A 17,506-nucleotide genomic window follows, 5' to 3' on the forward strand; every position below is an offset into this window, starting at 1 on the left:
CCAGACTGAGCTTCCAATATCTCATTTCTCTGCTGGGAAGCCCAGATGTGTGAAGACATACCGAGTAGTAAAAGGGCAAGTATCTTTCTATTTGCAGCCAGGATCAAGCATGGCTTTTTCTGAGGAGGCGTAGCCTAAGTTTGTAGGTCAAGGAGAAGGAGTTCAGTGATGGGCCGGGGAGAGCAAAAAGAGGGAGTATACCTATAAACACATCATGGGGAGAAATTGATGAGCTCAGATATGTGGCAAGGCCAGGAGAGCCCCGGCGCAGAGGGCGGACTGTAGGGGAAGTGTTTTAGTATTTTGCTTTCTGGGGAAAAGGTGAATAGGCGGTGAGCAAAGTGAGCCCATGACAGGTGACAGGATTTTCATCAGCTGGCGTGGAGAATGTGATCAGGTACTGTTTCTCTGGCTGGCTGGAGCTCTTGGCTGATGACCCTCAGATGTCCTCATCCATGAAAGGAGGAAGTTCTAGTAGCTGGTCCGAGGAATGACTGAGGAACTGACAGGATGGTTCATGGGCTTGTGCCCTCAAGGCCTGGCTCAGGACTTGGTTATTCTTTTTTCTTTTCTTTTAGATTTTATTTATTTGAGAGAGAGAGCATGAGAAGGGGGAGGGTCAGAGGGAGAAGCAGATTCTCCGCCGAGCAGGGAGCCTGATGCAGGACTCAATCTCGGGACTCTAGGATCATGACCTGAGCCTAAGGCAGTTGCTTAACCAACTGAGCCACCCAGGCGCCCTATAGACTTGGTTATTCTTGCCAGTGTTACTTTTGCGTTGATTCCTAATCCGTAAAGTGAGGGGGCACCTGGAAAGTCTTCCAGCAGGTGTCTGAACTTCCGCTTTGAGGATTTAGGTGAAGTTCATACCTTCATATTGCTTACACCATTCAATTCCAGGGATCTCATTTTACTAATCCAATTTGCCAGTTAATGGATATCTGGATTTTTCCCACTTTTTGTGTCTTCTATGAGTCATGCTACTGTAAACATCACCTACACGTCTTTGTTGGGATGTAAGTTTTCATTCCTCTCACATAGATTCCTAGGAGTAGATGACTCAGTTGTATGATAATATCTGTAACATTTTTATTAAATTTTTTTTAAAAAGATTATTTATTTGAGAGAGAGTGAGCGAGTGGTAGGAGCGGCGGAGGGAGAGGGAGAATCTCAAGCAGACTCCCCACTGAGCGCAGACTCCAACACAGGGCTCAATCCCATGACCCTGAGGTCATGACCTTAGCTGAAATCAGGAGTTGGACCTTTAACCAACAGTCACCGAGGTGCCCCAGATAGTTAACATTTTTAGAAACTACCCAGCTGTTTTCCAAAGTGCTGTGTCATTTACATTCAGCAGTGTGTGAATTCCAGTTTCTCTACATCCTCCTCAATACTTGCTATTGTTTCTTTTTTATTACTAGTATTACTAGCATTGCTAGTACTAGTATAATCTCATTTTGGTTTTATTTATTTATTTGCCTTTTTTTTTTTTTAAGATTTTATTTATTTATTTACAGACAGAGATCACAAGTAGGCAGAAAGGCAGGCAGAGAGAGAGGAGGGGAAGCAGGCTCCCTGCCCAGCAGAGAGCCTGATATGGGGCTTGATCCCAGGACCCTGAGATCATGACCTGAGCCGAAGGCAGAGGTTGAACCCACTGAGCCACCCAGGTGCCCTTTGTTGAGAATTTTTATCATGAATCTATGTTGGACTTTATCCCACGTTTCTTTTGTATCTGTTGAGAGGACTATGTGTTTTTTTATCCTGTATCCTATTAATAAAGTATGTTACAGTAATTGATTTTCGGATATTAAACCAACCTTGCAGTCCTGGGATAAGTCCCACTTGGTTGTGGTATGTAATCTGAGTTATGTTAAATGTTGCTGGTTTCTGCTTGCTAATATTTTGTTGAGGATTTTTGCATATATATTCATGAAGAATGTCAGTTTATTGTTTTGCTTTCTTGTGATGTCCTCCTCTGGTCTGGGTCAGGGTAAGACTAGAGCTCATAGAATGAGCTGGGAGCATTATCTCCTCCTCCGTTTTCTTACCCATTTCCTTTCAAGGGGATAATTGATGGTCTTTTTGGGTGGCTGGGAGCAGTTCCCTCTTTTCTTAAAGCTAATTCTTTGTAGGGGTGTCTTAAGATTCACGTCTGGCAGCTCAGTGTATCACTGTCATCCCAGGTCCCTTTACTGGTAGGCGTGGCTCAAGATGGGCCTGTTGCTGAGCATTTTGGAGATACCAGGTCACCTCTGGTCCTCATACCTGCAAGGGAACCCTCAGAACTTCCTTATGGGGCCTGGGAGGTCTGCTCCCCCGGTAGCTGGGCAGCTTGGCTGAAGGCACTTTTCTCCCCCTTCTCTTTTAACAGAGTAGCTACAAACCAGAAGGTTCGAGAGCAGGTGCGCCTGGAACTGAGCTTCGTGAATTCAGACCTGCAGATGCTCAAGGAGGAGCTGGAGGGGCTCAACATCTCAGTGGGAGTCTACCAGAACACAGAGTAAGTGGGGGCAGTGCTTTGGGATGAGAGGGATGGACCAGTTTGAGGACTGAGTATGGCGTAAGAGTCAAGGGGCGAACAGATGGAGTTTGTTGGAAATACCTGGGGAGTTGGATGATAAGGCATCCAATTGTCCTTGGACCCACCTTGTGACATAGTTTTTGGGAAAAGCTGTGTGACTGGGTCTGGATGAAGAGATGGTGTCTCTCACGTAGCTTTGCCATGAAGATACCCTTGTGGTTGGATCTGAGAGTCAGCCTGCTGATGGGGGGGTCCGTACTGCCTGCCCTTCTTCCCTGTCAGTTTCATCACCGTGCCTAGGGCTTGGCTGGGTCGTTCTGAGGATAGGACACAAAAAACACACCAACTGCTTGACAGGGATCCTTGACATCAAAGATTAAGGGGACCCAGGTGAGTTCCCTGAGGAGACACTTCAAAAATGGGCCCCATTACATTTTCGAGAAACAAATACAGTAACTCAGAAGCCTCTCCTGGGGAGTTTGTGCCAGAGCCATATTGAGGCGGGGCCTTCAGAAAAGCTCAGAAAGTCTTCCCAAGGGGAGCTACCTCTGAAAGGGAGGTGAAATCACTTCGAGAAGCTCTGTGCAGGGAAGTGAGATTTCTCAAAAGGTAGGTGAGCACCAGGGGAAACTCAGTAAACAGTCCTGTGGATTCACAGAAGGACGACATTTGGGAACCCAGAGTCCCCTTTGGAATGTGCTTTTCCTGATTGCCCCCAAGCCTCTGCATGGCCCGTGGGGTGTTTTTCAGGGCTGGAGGGGAAGTATCAGCATGTGAAACCTCTGCTCTTCCTTCTATGACGTCCAAGTGTCCTGGCTCGTTCACCCATGGGCTCCCAGTGTGGTTTTGAACACTGAATCAGAACACCCAGTAAGAGGCTTCTCCCAGTCTCCTCTGTGGTATTAAATGCCATTGTTCTGCCCCGAGGTCGAAGTTCCTTGAGTAAGCGAGTCAGGGCCCAACTTTGCTGATAAATGTAGGACATTTCATATTCCCACTTGCTGTTCTGGATTGCTGGGAGCCCCACCTGCAGAGACGGGCACGAAGGGCCCCGCATGATTTCAGCGTTGCCCTCACTGCCCGGGTGGTCCCCTGTGCCATCGGGGAGAGGGGTGAGAGAGATGTGCAGGTTCGTACTGATGCCTTGGGTTCGCCTCTGCCCTCTTCCTATTTTCAGAACAGATGGTTTCTTTCTAAGCACGGTGGATCTTTAAACATTACTGTGAGGCAGGCCTGGAAGAAGAGGTCGGGCGGGGCAGATGAGAAAACACGAGGCTGGAGGTCATGGAGTTTTGTTAGTGTGGGGTTGGGGCTGGGGTGCCCTGGGTGCTCTCCCCAGTCACGGGGAGAACAGGCCTTGTCTCCACCCCCAGTGGGGTGAGGGCAGGAGGGTGCTGGGGCCCAGAGGAGAGAGGCACGGTCCTTCCTCTCTCCTTCCAGTAGCACCCAGCTTCCCCTGCAGGCTTTGGGGAAGCCATGCACACCCAGGGTTGGATGGCGCCTGCTTTTAAAGCAGCCCGTGGTTTTCCCTTCGGCCGCAGAGACAGTTTCGGCTTACAGCTGCATTGTCCACTCCCCCTGCCCAGCATTCCTGGCCTTCTCCCTGGCTGGGCTGAGCAGCCCCAGGAGGTCTCCTATTACAGGTCAGGGAGCTAAATCTCTGTTTGCAAAACACACAGCCTGAGCCCCCTTTACTTCCTGTTAGCCCTGCCCCTGCCCCTAAGAATGTAGACTCAGGGTGATCTCTGGGGGAACTGAGTGGTCAGTTGGGGTGGGAGCTGTGTGGGGGGGCAAGTAGCTGGCCGGGGTGTGACCCTGGGCTGGAGCTAGGGGCATTTAGGTGTTAGGAGGAGCCCTGGCCCTCGAGCTCTTCTCCGTGCAGGTGCTGGGGCACCAAAGGGGATAACCCCCCCCATCAGAGGAGGCCTTGCGAGGGCTCAGATTGGAGGGCACAGGAGAGGTGGGACCTGCCCTGGTGGGGAATGGGGGAAGGAGGGTGGGGATGGGAGGTGATGGTACGCCCAGGTCGGGGAGTAGTGCGCACCCCAGACCCAGACCCTGCCCCATGGTTGGTCCTCAATGAAGTCAAAGAATGGTGGAAATTGAGACCTGGGTCAAGGTGGTAGGCCTCCTGTGTTAGGCTCTGTAGTCCAGAAGTCACAGGGCCCTGGGATTGGGCTTAGAACAGAGACAGGCACGTGACAGGCAGAGACAGGCATCTTCATGGAACCTGAAGTGGTGTGTGCAGGATTGGCGTCTGGAGGTGGGGGGTGCTCTGAGCGGGGCTGCTGGGTGCAGAGCGGCTGGGATCCCAGTGTTCACATACCTTGCTGTGTTCCTTATAGGGAGGCATTTACGGTCCCGCTGATTCCTCTTGGCCTGAAGGAGACCAAGGATGTTGACTTCTCTGTCATTCTCAAGGTAAATCTCAAAGCATGGGACACTAGATTCACTGTTTAAAAAGACAAACTAGGAATTGTGTATCCCTTGCATGTGGCCTTAGGCTCAGTGGGGCGAGTGTCAGTTGAGTTCCGTAAGCTAGACAGTTTGTCTGTCTTTCTGTGACCTCACACCGTCTTTGGTCCCTACAAGGTGCAGGCCCCAGAAGGCAAGTTAGAAACCTGGGTCTTCCTTCCCCAGGAGGCCAAGCCAGAGATGGTGCGTGGAGGACATGCTTTGGAATTTTAAAATTTCACTCTATTTTAATTTTTTCTTAAATTTGGTGACCAGTGTAGGCCATGTTTATGGTAGAATTGCTAATTCTTTCCCCTGACATTTTATTATGAAAATTTCTTTTCTTTTTTTAAGATTTTATTTATTTATCAGAGAGATCGGGGGAGAGAGCGAGCACAGGCAGACAGAATGGGAGGCAGAGGCAGAGGGAGAAGCAGGTTCCCCGCTGAGCAAGGAGCACGATGTGGGACTCGATCCCAGGACGCTGGGATCATGACCTGAGCCAAAGGCAGCTGCTTAACCAACTGAGCCACCCAGGCGTCCCTATGAAAATTTCTAAACTTCAAGAAAAACTGAGAGGATTTTGCGGTGAATCCCTATATACTCAGTACCTAGATTCTGCTGCGAACATTTTGTTAGTTATCTTTTTATCTGTCTGTGCATTCCTGTATTGATAGACCAATCCATTCTGCTTTTTGATATATTTCCCAATAAATCAAACATGTTGGTTAACTATCTTTAAATACTTGAAAAGCTGGAAATTAGGAGTTTGTTTGGTTGTTTTTTTTTTTCCTCCATGAATTCCTGGAGATCCAGCCTCTTTTCTCTCTCTCCCGCCCTCCTCCTCTCCCTTCTCTTTCTGGTTTTTTATCCTCTCTTCTTTTTAAAAAATTCAGGTGTTTTTTTTTTTTTAAGATTTTATTCATTTATATGAGAGAGAAGAGAGTGCAAGTGAGAGCACAAGCAGGGAGGAAAGTCAGAGGGAGAAGCAGGCTCCCTGCTGAGTGGGAAGCCCCATGTGGGGGCTCCATCCCAGGACCCTGGGATCATGACCTGAGCTGGAGGGAGACGCTTCACCATCTGAGTGAAGGGCACCCAGGCGCCCTATCATTCTGAGTTTTAGTGAATCACCTCTAGCGTCCAATTAGGAGGAGAAAAGGGACATGGAGTGGGAGGTAGCCCCTGCCTGAGCCTTCCAGCATGGGCACGCCCCAGTGTCCTGAAAAATGCTTCCAAGTATTATGTTTCTTTTCATAGCGGTCCTGTTAGTTGACTCATCTTGGACTACTTCTAGTTTAGAGAAGAAAAAAAATTATATGCACGTTGGGTGCTATAAAATCTGTCCTTGGGGTGCCTGGGTGGCTCAGTGGGTTAAGCCTCTGCCTTTGGCTCAGGTCATGATCTTAGGGTCCTGGGATCAAGCCCCAAATAGGGCTCTCTGCTCAGTGGGGAGCCTGCTTCCCCCTCTCTCTCTGCCTATTTATGATATCTCTCTCTGTTCAATAAATAAATCTTAAAAAAAAAAAATCTGTCCTTTTAAAAGCAGTCGATTCGTGCTTGAAAGCTTGCTGCCCTTGACCTGCCTTCTGGAGCTGAGACTATGAGTGTGGGCAGAAGAAGCTCTTTCACTTAGGGACTGCTGCCTTGTTTACATCTAGGTCCCTGTCCCTGTCAATTTGGGGTTTATTTTGGAGTTTGAGAAGGGACATTGGTAGTCTCACAGGACTCGGGATCACACGAGATTTGATTTTCTGGGTAGAAAACAACCCAGGAGCTGCAGCTTTGTGCCAGCTGTTTCCAGGCTGCCAGAACTGTGAGACTCAAGACAGCCCTTGTGACTGTGGAGATGTCTTTAGGTGCTTTTGTGGAATGGCTTCTTTCTTTCTTTCTTTCTTTCAGATTTTATTTATTTGTCAGAGAGAGAGAGAGCAAGAGCAGGGGAACAGCAGGCAGAGGGAGGGGGAGCAGCAGATGCCCCACTGAGCAGGGAGCCCTATGTGGGACTTGATCCTCGGACTCCAGGGTCATGACCTGACCACCAATTGGGCCCCCCAGTTGTCCCTGTTGAGTGGTTTCTTTACGATTCCATTTGTTGCTTGGCACCAAGCCTGCAAGAATGTAGGCGTGTTAAGGGAGACTTAGAGCAACTTGGAGCTTTCTGGGCATCTGCAAGGATCCGAACGAGTCATGTGCTGGATTCCACATTAAACTCAGTGGGAAAAAAAAAAAAAAATCACATGTTGCGGGCATGGCCAAGTGCTCTTTAGCTGAGGCTTCCAACCATGTCATTTTAGCCTAAAAGGGACTCTTCAAATGTCAGTCATAGGAAAATGAGCACATCTGGGGACATTCTGTTTCCCAATACCCCCCCCCTCGTCCTCGTGTGTGCTGGAGAGTTCCAGGCAGGTGCTGCTGGAGTTGCTCGGCCTGAGCACAGCTCCAGGTGCGGCTTGTCTTGCTCGCCACCATGTGTATCTCTGTGACACTTCGTGGTCAGCAAAGCTTCCCATTGTGATTTGGTTCTATTTTTAAACAAATGAGCTTTCCAATGACCTCATTAAAAGGCACCGTCAGGAGGCACCTGGGTGGCTCAGTCGGTTAAGCCACCTGCCTTTGGCTCAGGTCAAGATCTTTTGGACCTAGGATCCAGCCCCAGGACCCCATTCCCTGCTGCCTGCTCAGCGGGGAGCCTGCTTCTCCTTCCCTCCTCTCCCCTCCTCCCCCAAATACAGCTTCATTTATTTTTTTAGATTAAGAACAGGATTGAAAAACATTTGGAAAAATGCCAAGACAGGGAAAGCTCTCTCCCAGCCCCACCCACCTCCCCCTGAGCTCAGTGACCTGCTCAGCGCTTAATCTTTGGTCACTGGGGCTCCTTCTCTCTCAGGGACCTGACTTATGAGGCTGTGTGGCTCTTCCCCTCCTCCCCTCCTTAGGGCTTCGTGAGGTGTCTGCTTGCAGTAGGTGCTGAACCACGTGGCTGTTAATCTCATTCTTGTTTTTGTTTTTTTTTTTAAGAGTTATTTATTTATTTGACAGAGAGATCACAAGTAGGCAGAGAGGCAGGCGGGCGGCCGGGGGGGGGGGGCAGGGGTGGGAAGCAGGCTCCCTGCTGAGCAGAGACCCCCCCTCCCCCCATGTGGGACTTGATCCCAAGACCCTGAGATCATGACCTGAGCCAAAGGCAGAGGCTTAACGCACTGAGCCACCCAGGCTGTCTCAGTCTTTCAGCAGCTTCCAGATGCTTGCTGTTGTCCCCAGCCCACCAGTGAACATCTGCACACTCCGCCCAGCATTCTCTTTGGATCAGTTTCTAGATGTGGATTTGGTGGGTGGAAGATAGACACAACCTACTTACCACCAGAAGGAGTCCCGCCTTCTTTCCTAGCAGCTGTGTGTGACTGTTTACCTTCCCGCACCTTGTGTTACCCTGGCTTTCATTCCCCATTTGGATGTTTTAATGAGATCTTTCTGATTTTTGTAAAATTAGGCAAGATAATCGCCTACTATGTTTTGCATTTCTCTGATCAGTACTAGAGTTGGATACATTCTTGTGTATGTTTCTTGGCCTTCTACTGCTTTTGCCTGATTTTGAAATGACTTTCTGCCCTCTGTCTGCTTTTCCAGAGTTTTGCTCTTACTTCTTACAGGATTTCGTTTACATATGAAGGATAATAACCCTTGGTTCCTTGGTTATATATATTGCAAATATTTCTCTCAGTGCATTCTCCCTCTAATTTAACTTGTTACACAAGCACTTTAAAAGTTATCAGATATATATTTTTATATATTTATATATGATACCATATATATTTTCATATATTTATATATATCATATATATATATAAAATATATATATTTTTGCCACTAAGATATTTTGTTGTTGAATCTACTGGTCCATCCCTTTATAGTTGTGTCTCGAGGACATGTTCAGAAAGGTACCCTGCACACCAAGATGGCATAAATATTTTGCTACTGTTTCTCCCAGTTGTCTTGTTTCATATGTTTTTGCCTCAGATCTTTAATCTATCTGGAATTACTTTTGGGGGTAAACAATGAGGTATAAGGCCATCACTTTTTATTTTCACCAAATGGGTGGCCAGTTCCCCGTGAGCTCCGTGTAAAGAAGCCATTGTGGTGCTGGCTGGTGTCCACTTCCCTCTGTGACCCCTGTGCCCCTACTCCCAGCCCCCCTCCTCCATCCTGCTCTGTGCCATGGAGGCCACCACAGGCTGGAGGGGCTAGGAGGACGGGAGGTTGGGACATCTACTCTGCAGGCGGCTCAGCTGGCTTCCGTTTGCATTCCTGAGGAAAGGGCCTGGTGGCTTCGTTGCCCACCTCAGGTAGCCCTCTCTCCGGATTTTCAAAGCTCATTTCCTTCTTGACCTGGGATTCTAATGGCCCTGGAGGTTCTGCACCATCCCTGTGGTTTCCCTTAACCCTGCCCATACCTGTGTTAGCCCTTTCCTTAAATTCACATCTGTGGGTGCCACCTTCCTCCTGTCTAGACCTGCTGGGTGCTCAAGCCTTTCCCTCCTCTCTGGAATGCTGGCTTTTGTTGTACACTTGATTCTTGAGTCCGCTGCCATCTGTTTCGGATCCATGGCTGGTTTCATTGTCTATCCATTGCTCACTGTTTAATCCCTATGTGTTCTTTTTTTTTTTTCAAGATTTTATTTATTTGACAGACAGAGATCACAAGTAGGCAGAGAGGTAGTCAGAGAGAGAGGAGGAAGCAGGCTCCCCACAGAGCAGAGAGCCTGATGCGGGGCTCGATCCCAGAACGCTGGGATCATGACCTGAGCCGAAGGCAGAGGCTTTAACCCACTGAGCCACCCAGGCGCCCCATCCCTATGTGTTCTAATAGCGATTAGAGCAAGCCTTCTTTATGACCATGCTTTTCCACATGTTCTGACTTTTCTCCCACATTTTTACTTCCATATTTTGTCAGGTTTCCCCAAAGTAGTACTTTTGGGTTTTGATTGAAATTTCATTAGATTCCTAGCTTATGTAGGAGAAGATTGCCATATTGCACGTTTTCATCTATGAACATAGTATTTCTAATTATTGATATGTCAACAAATAGCAGATTTTATACGGGGCAGGGACCATGTCTGTCTTATTAAAAAAGTGATCTCATGCTTCCCATTTATAACACATAGGGTTGGATCTAGAGAGTATAATGCTGAGTGAAATAAGTCAGTCAGAGAAACATAAATACCATATGATTTCACTCCTTTGTGGAATTTAAGAAACAAGACAAATGAAAGAAAGAAAAAAGAGACAAGCCAAAAAACCAGACTCTTAACTATAGAGAACAAACTGCGGGTTCCTGGGGTGGGATGGGGTGGGGTGGAGTTGGTGGGGGGTGAATGAAACAGGTGAGGGGGATTAAGAGCACACTCATTGGTGAGCACTGAGTAACGCATAAAGTTGTCGAATCACTATATTGTACACCTGAAGCTAATATAACACTGTATGTTGACTATACTTGAAATTATTAAAAAATGCCTTAGCGCATACATGAAAGAATGAAATAACTTAAGTCTTTCCGTAAAGTTCAATACCTAACTGCTTAGTGAATTCAATTAATTTTATCCCTCGGCATATTATACTTTTGTTGAGGGGGTACAATTGGGAAATTATTGTTTCCCTGTTATATTTTTCTAACTGGTTATGGCTTATATAGGAAGGGAGGACTATTGGGACACCTGGGTGGCTCAGTTGTTACGCGTCTGCCTTCAGCTTGGGTCATGATCCCAGGGTCCCGGGATCAAGCCCTGCATTGGGCTCCCTGCTCCTCGGGAGGCCTGCTTCTCCCTCTCCTGTTCCCCCTGCTTGAGTTCCCTCTCTGGCTGTGTTTTTCTGTCAAGTAAATAAAATCTTAAAAAAAAAAAAAAAAGAAATTAAAAAGAAGCAAAGACTGTTGAATTATTTCTATTAACTTTGTGGCCATTTCACTGAATTTCTATTATTTTATTAGTTTTTCAGTCGATGCTCTGGGTTTTGTAAATACGCCGTTATTTTGTAATATATATATATGTATATATATATATATATATATTTACACATATATATTATTTTTGCTTCTTTCTAATATTTGTCTTAATTTGTTGGCTAGAGAACTTCAGAATTATGTCATATAATAGAATTATATTATGTAGTCCTTGTCTTATCCTTGATGTTTATAGTAGGTTTCAGCTAGATTTTTTTTTTTAAGATTTTATTTATTTATTTGACAGACAGAGATCAAGTAGTTAGAGAGGCAGGCAGATAGAGAGAGGGGGAAGCAGGCTCCCTGCTGAATAGAGAGCCCAATGTGGGGCTCGATCCCAGGACTCTGGGATCAATGATCTGAGCCGAAGGCAGACGCTTTAACCCACTGAGCCAGCCAGGCGTCCTCAGCTAGGTATTTTTTATTGTACTACTTAGGATAACATATTTAATATTTAAACATATTTATGTTTAATCTAGCCTAGGAATGTATTCAGAATTTAGGAAAATTCTCTTTGACTTTTATGAGGTTAACATAAAGTTTTTTTTAAACTTACTTTGAGTGTAATATGTCTCCTGATTTTAAGAAAATTTTAGCCAGTGTCCACAGCAGGAGTTGACAGAACAACGTGCTGTCCTGGAAAGGAGGCAGTTTCTCTCATCCCTGTGCATCTCCTGAGTGGTGACCCCTAACATGCTTTCAGGGATGTCATCGTAGATGCCTTAGACGAACTTTGCCCTCCAGATCATTTTCACTGGGATTTAACCTCACTAATACAATTACAGTGGAAGATCATTTCAGATTTTACAGATGGTCCTTATATTTGTAGAGGAGCTGATTCCAAACATTAGCACTTTAAAGTCGTAAAGAAAATCTGTGATAGCATCATAAAATGAAAGGAAAAATTGGGTAAAAATGACCAAATTGAAAAATAGAAGGAACTTTGCATATCCTGGGGCCCAGTGAGTCATCTCAAAATGTGTGCTGAGGAGGTAAACAGAGGTGTCCATGCGGCAGACTGTCGTCATTTTTATCTCTGATCCCAGAAACATACAAGTGACTTCAGTATCTAGCAAGAAGAGGTTAAGAATATCATGGTACAGGGCGCCTGGGTGGCTCAGTTGGTTGAGCAACTGCCTTCAGCTCAGGTCATGATCCCGGACTTCCAGGATCGAGTCCTGCATTGGGCTCCCAGCTCCTTGGGGAGTCTGCTTCTCCTTCTGACCACCTCCTCTCTCATGCTCTCTCTCACTCACTCTCCCTCAAATAAATAAATAAAATATTTTTTTTTTTTAAAAGAATATCATGGTACATATCAGCTGGCACAAAGTGGGCGCTCGATGTATTTGTTTAGTAAATGAGTTGTACACGCATTACATTGGAGGATTACATAATCGTTAAAAGTCACGTTATAGAGCAGAGGTTGGGGGGCTCAGTTGGTTAAGCGTCTGACTCTTGAATTTGGCTCAGGTGGTGGGACTGAGCCCCGGGTCGGGCTCTGCACTCAGTGGGGAGTCTGCTGGAGAGTCTCCCTCCCCCTTGTGTCTTCCCCTCCCTGCTTGTGCACTCTCTCTTTTTCTCTAAAATAAATCTTTTAAAAAAGTTTTCTTAAAGTCATGTTTTATTTTGTGGCATAAGAAAATGTTTGCTACATTGCAAATTCAAAAAGAAAAACACAGCAAAGGGCACCTCGGTGGCTCAGTCGGTTTAGCGTCTGCCTTCTGCTCAGGTCATAGTCCCAGGGTCCTGGGATTGAGCCCTACATCAGGCTCCCTACTTGGCAGGAAGCCTGCTTCTCTCTCTCCCACTCCCCCTGCTTGTGTTCTCTCTCTCGCTGTGTCTCTCTGTCAAATAAAATCTTAAAAAAAGAAGCTCAGCAAATGTGTATATTCAATAGAACCCCGTTTTTATAAGACGAGGGTATATGAGCACGTATGCGTGTGTGTGTGTGTGTGTGTGTGTGTGTGTATGCACTGAACATACAAAAAGCAGTAGGGGTTTTAGTGTAGAAAACATGTAATGAGAATCTTCTAACAGACCCCTGAGAAAACAGTTGAACACGTCTGTCCTCCACTTTCTGGTAGCCAGGGAGAGCCAGCATGTAAGGCAGATGCTAGCCAAGAAGCCACTCGATGCCCCTTATACTATTTTTATTTTTGTTTTTTCCCTGTCATACTTGACATTTTCTAGTATATGATGTAATTTTCTTATTTTTTAAAAATATTTATTTTTGTAAAGTTTTATTTATTTATTTATTTATTTGAGAGAGACAGAGCAGGAGCAGTGGGAGAAGCAGGCCTCCCCGCCGAGCAGGGAGCCCAACGTGGGGCTCCATCCCAGGACCCTGAGATCATGACCTAAGCCCAAGGCAGGTGCTTAGTGGCTGAGCCACCCAAGCACCCCTAATTTACTTATTTGTTGTGCCTATCACTTAACTTTCTGAGCTGCCTTGTGAGAATAGAAGCTCCATGGGGGAAAACTTTGTTTTGTTCACTGATGGAGCCCAGGCTCTACGAACAGTGCCCGGACATGGCAAGTGTGTGCCGTATGCCTGAATGAGCTCATTGAGTCGTCAAACGCTGGACTGGAGACCCAGTTAGGGGGTCTCATTCAGGTGCTTCCTTTGTGGAAATGCCCAAAGCTGCTCTCACAAAGGTTCTCATCGCAGACCCTGAGGGAAGTAGCCATACAACAGTCTCCAAACATGGGTTTCCTTTTCCGGGAAGGCCCTGTGCCCAGGTACTGAAGGCAGCCCATAGGATGAACGTCAGCGCCCCGGAGCGTCTGGGATGTTTGCCAGAATTGTTCAATGTATTGTCACTTACAGTCACTTGGGTGTGATGTAAAGACATTGTATTTTATTTATTTAAGAAATTTTATTTATTTGAAAGAGCACAAGTAGGCAGAGCAGCAGGCAGAGGGAAAGGCAGGTTTCCTGCCAAGCAGGGTGCCCGATGTGGCGCTCCATCCCAGGACCCTGAGATCATGACTGGAGCCGAAGGCAGACACTTAAATCGACTGAGCTACCCATGCACCCCTATTTTATTTATTTACTTATAAGTAGGCTCCATGCCCAAGATGGGGCTTGAACTCATGACCCCAAGATCAAGGTTGGGTGCTCCACCAACTGAGCCAGCCAGGCCCCCCTACAAACGTGTTTTAAAATAAGAACAAAACAACTTCCACTTTCCTTTTAACTGAAGCAACAAAAGGAACATTTTTAAATGTGCATGTGGTTCAGAAAATAAATCCCACCACCAGGAAAGTCACTGTAGCATGTAATCTGGTTGTATGAATTCTACATGTATTTTTAAATCAGGGAAGGGGGGGCACATTAGACATTCCTGTTTGACCTGTTTATGGTTTGCACTGATGCCTTATAGGATCTCATCTCTTTTTGCTTGCAGGATTTTATCCTGGAGCATTACAGTGAGGACAGCTACCTGTATGAAGATGAAATAGCAGATTTGATGGATCTGAGACAGGTGACGTGTTGTGTGCAGTGGGGAGGGGAGGGGAGTGGAAGGGAGGGGAGGGTGGCCGCCAGAGTTTGCTAGGACTTCAGAAAGTCCTATTACAGAATCACAGGTGGTTGGAGGTGATAGGGAGGCACTTTCAAAACCATCCTTAAAACCTGGCCACCATGGGGGGGTGGGGGGGCAGACACGCCCTCGGCACATCTGGGGCTGGATTCTGGGACTCCTGAGCCTGCCCCAGCCCCTTCCCCCATGCCTCATGCTCAGGGTAGCAGCAGCAGGGGCCCAGGCTCTGTAGGCATAGTGCGTGTGACACCTGGGGTGGCCGTGCGCTGGGTCCTCATCTGCCCCCCCCCCACCCCCGTTCCCTTTCCCTCCAGGCTTGCCGGACGCCCAGCCGGGATGAGGCTGGGGTCGAACTGCTCATGAGCTATTTCATCCAGCTGGGGTTTGTGGAGAGCCGGTTCTTCCCACCCACCCGACAGATGGGGATCTTGTTTACATGGTAGGTGACCCAGGCCGGCCCCCCCCCCCCCCCCCCCGCTGCTGCCCTCCTCTGCATCCCTCGCCCTCTCTTTCAAGCGGTCCCGTTTCTCCAGGAGAGCCTAGATCAACGCGTGTTTACGTATGACGGGGATCCAAGGGGAGAAGTCTCCAACAGACTGTGGCTTCTTGCTTCTCGGATCAAGGGAGCCGAGGAGAAGAGGCAGTTTTTTTGTGTGTGCTCACTTCCTTGTTGGGGAAACACGGGGGCTCTGAGGTGGAATTAACAAGAACAAAGATTCTTGTCCCAGATGGAACGGGTCGGGGGTGGGGGCAGTGGGAGTTGGGTTTTGTCCCAGTGACAAAGGCAGCAAACAAGTAGATGTTAAGCAGAGCATTTGATTCTTCTCCAGAGTTGGTATTTTCGAAGGTTAGTGCTCTTTATTTATTTATTTATTTATTTTTAAAGATTTTATTTATTTATTTGACAGAGAAAGATCACAAGTAGGCAGAGAGGCAGAGAGAGAGAGAGAGGGAAGCAGGCTCCCTGCTGAGCAGAGAGCCCGATGCGGGACTCGATCCCAGGACCCTGAGATCATGACCTGAGCCGAAGGCAGCGGCTTAACCCACTGAGCCACCCAGGCGCCCCGGTTAGTGCTCTTTAAATGCTTTGGAGATGCCGTACCTCTTCCCTGAGGGTCCTTAGCACGGGAGAAAGGAGAGTCAAATCCAAGAGCCTTGGGTCGTATTCAAGCTGCATTACATCACTGCTGGTGGCTATGAATGCTGTCCTTTTGAAAGAATAGGTGCAAGACTTTTGCTATAGATGCCTTAGCTGCCTACTCCGAGCGAAAGGGTAAAGGTGGTTTCTCCTTAGTGTCGAATTAGGATGAATCTCCACGTCTGCCTCCTGGTTGACGGGTGAACTTTAACAGATCCTGAGTCTTTTAGACTTGAGGAAGAACAGTGGGGGGTTCCTATTTGCTGTGTTTCATTTAGGGGAGGACACACACACACACACACACGGATTTTGGAGTGGGAGAGTGGGGTGGAGGGCAGAGGGAGAAAGGGAATCTTAAGCAGGTTCCACCTCTAGCAGGGAGCCTGGCTTGGGGCTCCATCTCACAACCCGAAGATCATGACCCAAGTTGAAATCAAGAATCAGACACTTAATCAACTGAGCCATCCAGATGCCCTAAGAGAAGGCTTTTTTTTTTTTTTTTAAGATTTTATTTATTTATTTGTCAGAGATCGAGAGAGAGCGAGAGGGCACAAGCAAGGAAAACAGCAAGCAGAGGGAGAAGCAGGCTCCCCACCAAGCATGGAGCCCAATGCAGGGCCCGATCCCAGGTCTCTAGGATCATGACCTGAAGCTGAAGGTAGACGTTCAACGGACTGAACCACGGAGGCACCTAAGAAGACATATTTCTAATACACCTTATTTTTTAGAACAGTTTTAGGCTCACAGCAAAATTAATAGATTTTCCCACATTATCACCCAAAGTCCATAGTTGACGTTGGGTCTCACTCCTGGTGGTAGGCACTTCCTGGTTTTTTTTTTTTTTTTTTTAAGAATGTATTTATTTATTTGACAGAGAGAGATCACAAGTAGGCAGAGAGGCAGGCAGAGAGAGAGAGGAGGAAGCAGGCTCCCCGCTGAGCAGAGAGCCCGATGCGGGACTCGATCCCAGGACTCTGGGATCATGACCTGAGCCGAAGGCAGTGGCTTAACCCAATGAGCCACCCAGGTGCCCCACTTCCTGGGTTTTGACCATGTGTAAGGACACATTTCCATGTTACAGGATCACATGGGGGAGTCTCACTGCCCTACAGTCCTCCGCTCTGCCTCTTCAGCCCTCCCCCGCCCCTCAACCCTGGCATCTACTGATTCTTTGTGTCTCCATTGTTTTGCCTTTTCCAGAATGCCAGATAGTTGGAATCATAAAGTATGTAGACTTTTTCAGATTGGCTTCCTTCACTGAGATATTCCATGCATTTAAGTTTCCTGCATGTCTTCTCACAGCTCGATAATTCATTTCTTTTTATTGCTACATGGTATTTCACTGTATGGTTTTGCTGCAGTTTGTTTGTCCATTCACTTTTGGAAGGACGTGTTGGTTGAGAAGCCTTCCTTTAGCATGAGGTGGTGATAAGCCCATTGGCTTGCTTGGAAATGAAAGCTTCATTGCATGTGTACCCTTGCCTTTTATCATTCAGGAAATGAATTTTGTCTGCTTTCTCCCCAAAGTGGCCTTCACCAGCCAAATAATTCATGTTCTCAAAACCTATTTCCTTTAAATAGGTACGACTCGTTCACCGGGGTTCCGGTTAGCCAGCAGAACCTGCTACTGGAGAAGGCCAGCATTCTGTTTAATATTGGAGCCCTCTACACTCAGATCGGGACCCGGTGCAATCGGCGGACCCAGGCTGGTCTAGAGGGTGCAGTGGACGCCTTTCAGAGAGCCGCAGGTGTGTCTCCAGGAAGGCTGCCGGGATAGCATCCTGGCCCCACCAGGGGGGTTCTGGGTACTGCAGCGGAAGAGGGTCTGTGGGCCTTCCCCAAGGCCCCGGCTT

At 47.3% G+C, this 17,506-nt stretch overlaps 1 protein-coding gene across 1 annotated transcript in view; it reads left to right on the forward strand.

Annotated features, from left to right (window-relative positions):
* The window catches only part of RHPN2 (rhophilin Rho GTPase binding protein 2), a 57,535-nt gene that overhangs the window by 23,115 nt on the left and 16,914 nt on the right, over positions 1 to 17,506 (forward strand). Inside the window, exons 3-7 of the mRNA XM_004765212.3 lie at positions 2,375 to 2,503; positions 4,870 to 4,945; positions 14,381 to 14,458; positions 14,830 to 14,954; positions 17,235 to 17,401. Of these exons, the coding sequence (XP_004765269.1) occupies positions 2,375 to 2,503; positions 4,870 to 4,945; positions 14,381 to 14,458; positions 14,830 to 14,954; positions 17,235 to 17,401 (575 nt within the window). The remainder of the gene's footprint in view (positions 1 to 2,374; positions 2,504 to 4,869; positions 4,946 to 14,380; positions 14,459 to 14,829; positions 14,955 to 17,234; positions 17,402 to 17,506) is intronic.

This window comes from Mustela putorius, unplaced genomic scaffold (genome assembly GCF_011764305.1).
Source record: "Mustela putorius furo isolate JIRA1106 unplaced genomic scaffold, ASM1176430v1.1 tig00000174_pilon_pilon_pilon, whole genome shotgun sequence".
In the NCBI taxonomy this organism is placed as follows: Eukaryota; Metazoa; Chordata; class Mammalia; order Carnivora; family Mustelidae; genus Mustela; species Mustela putorius.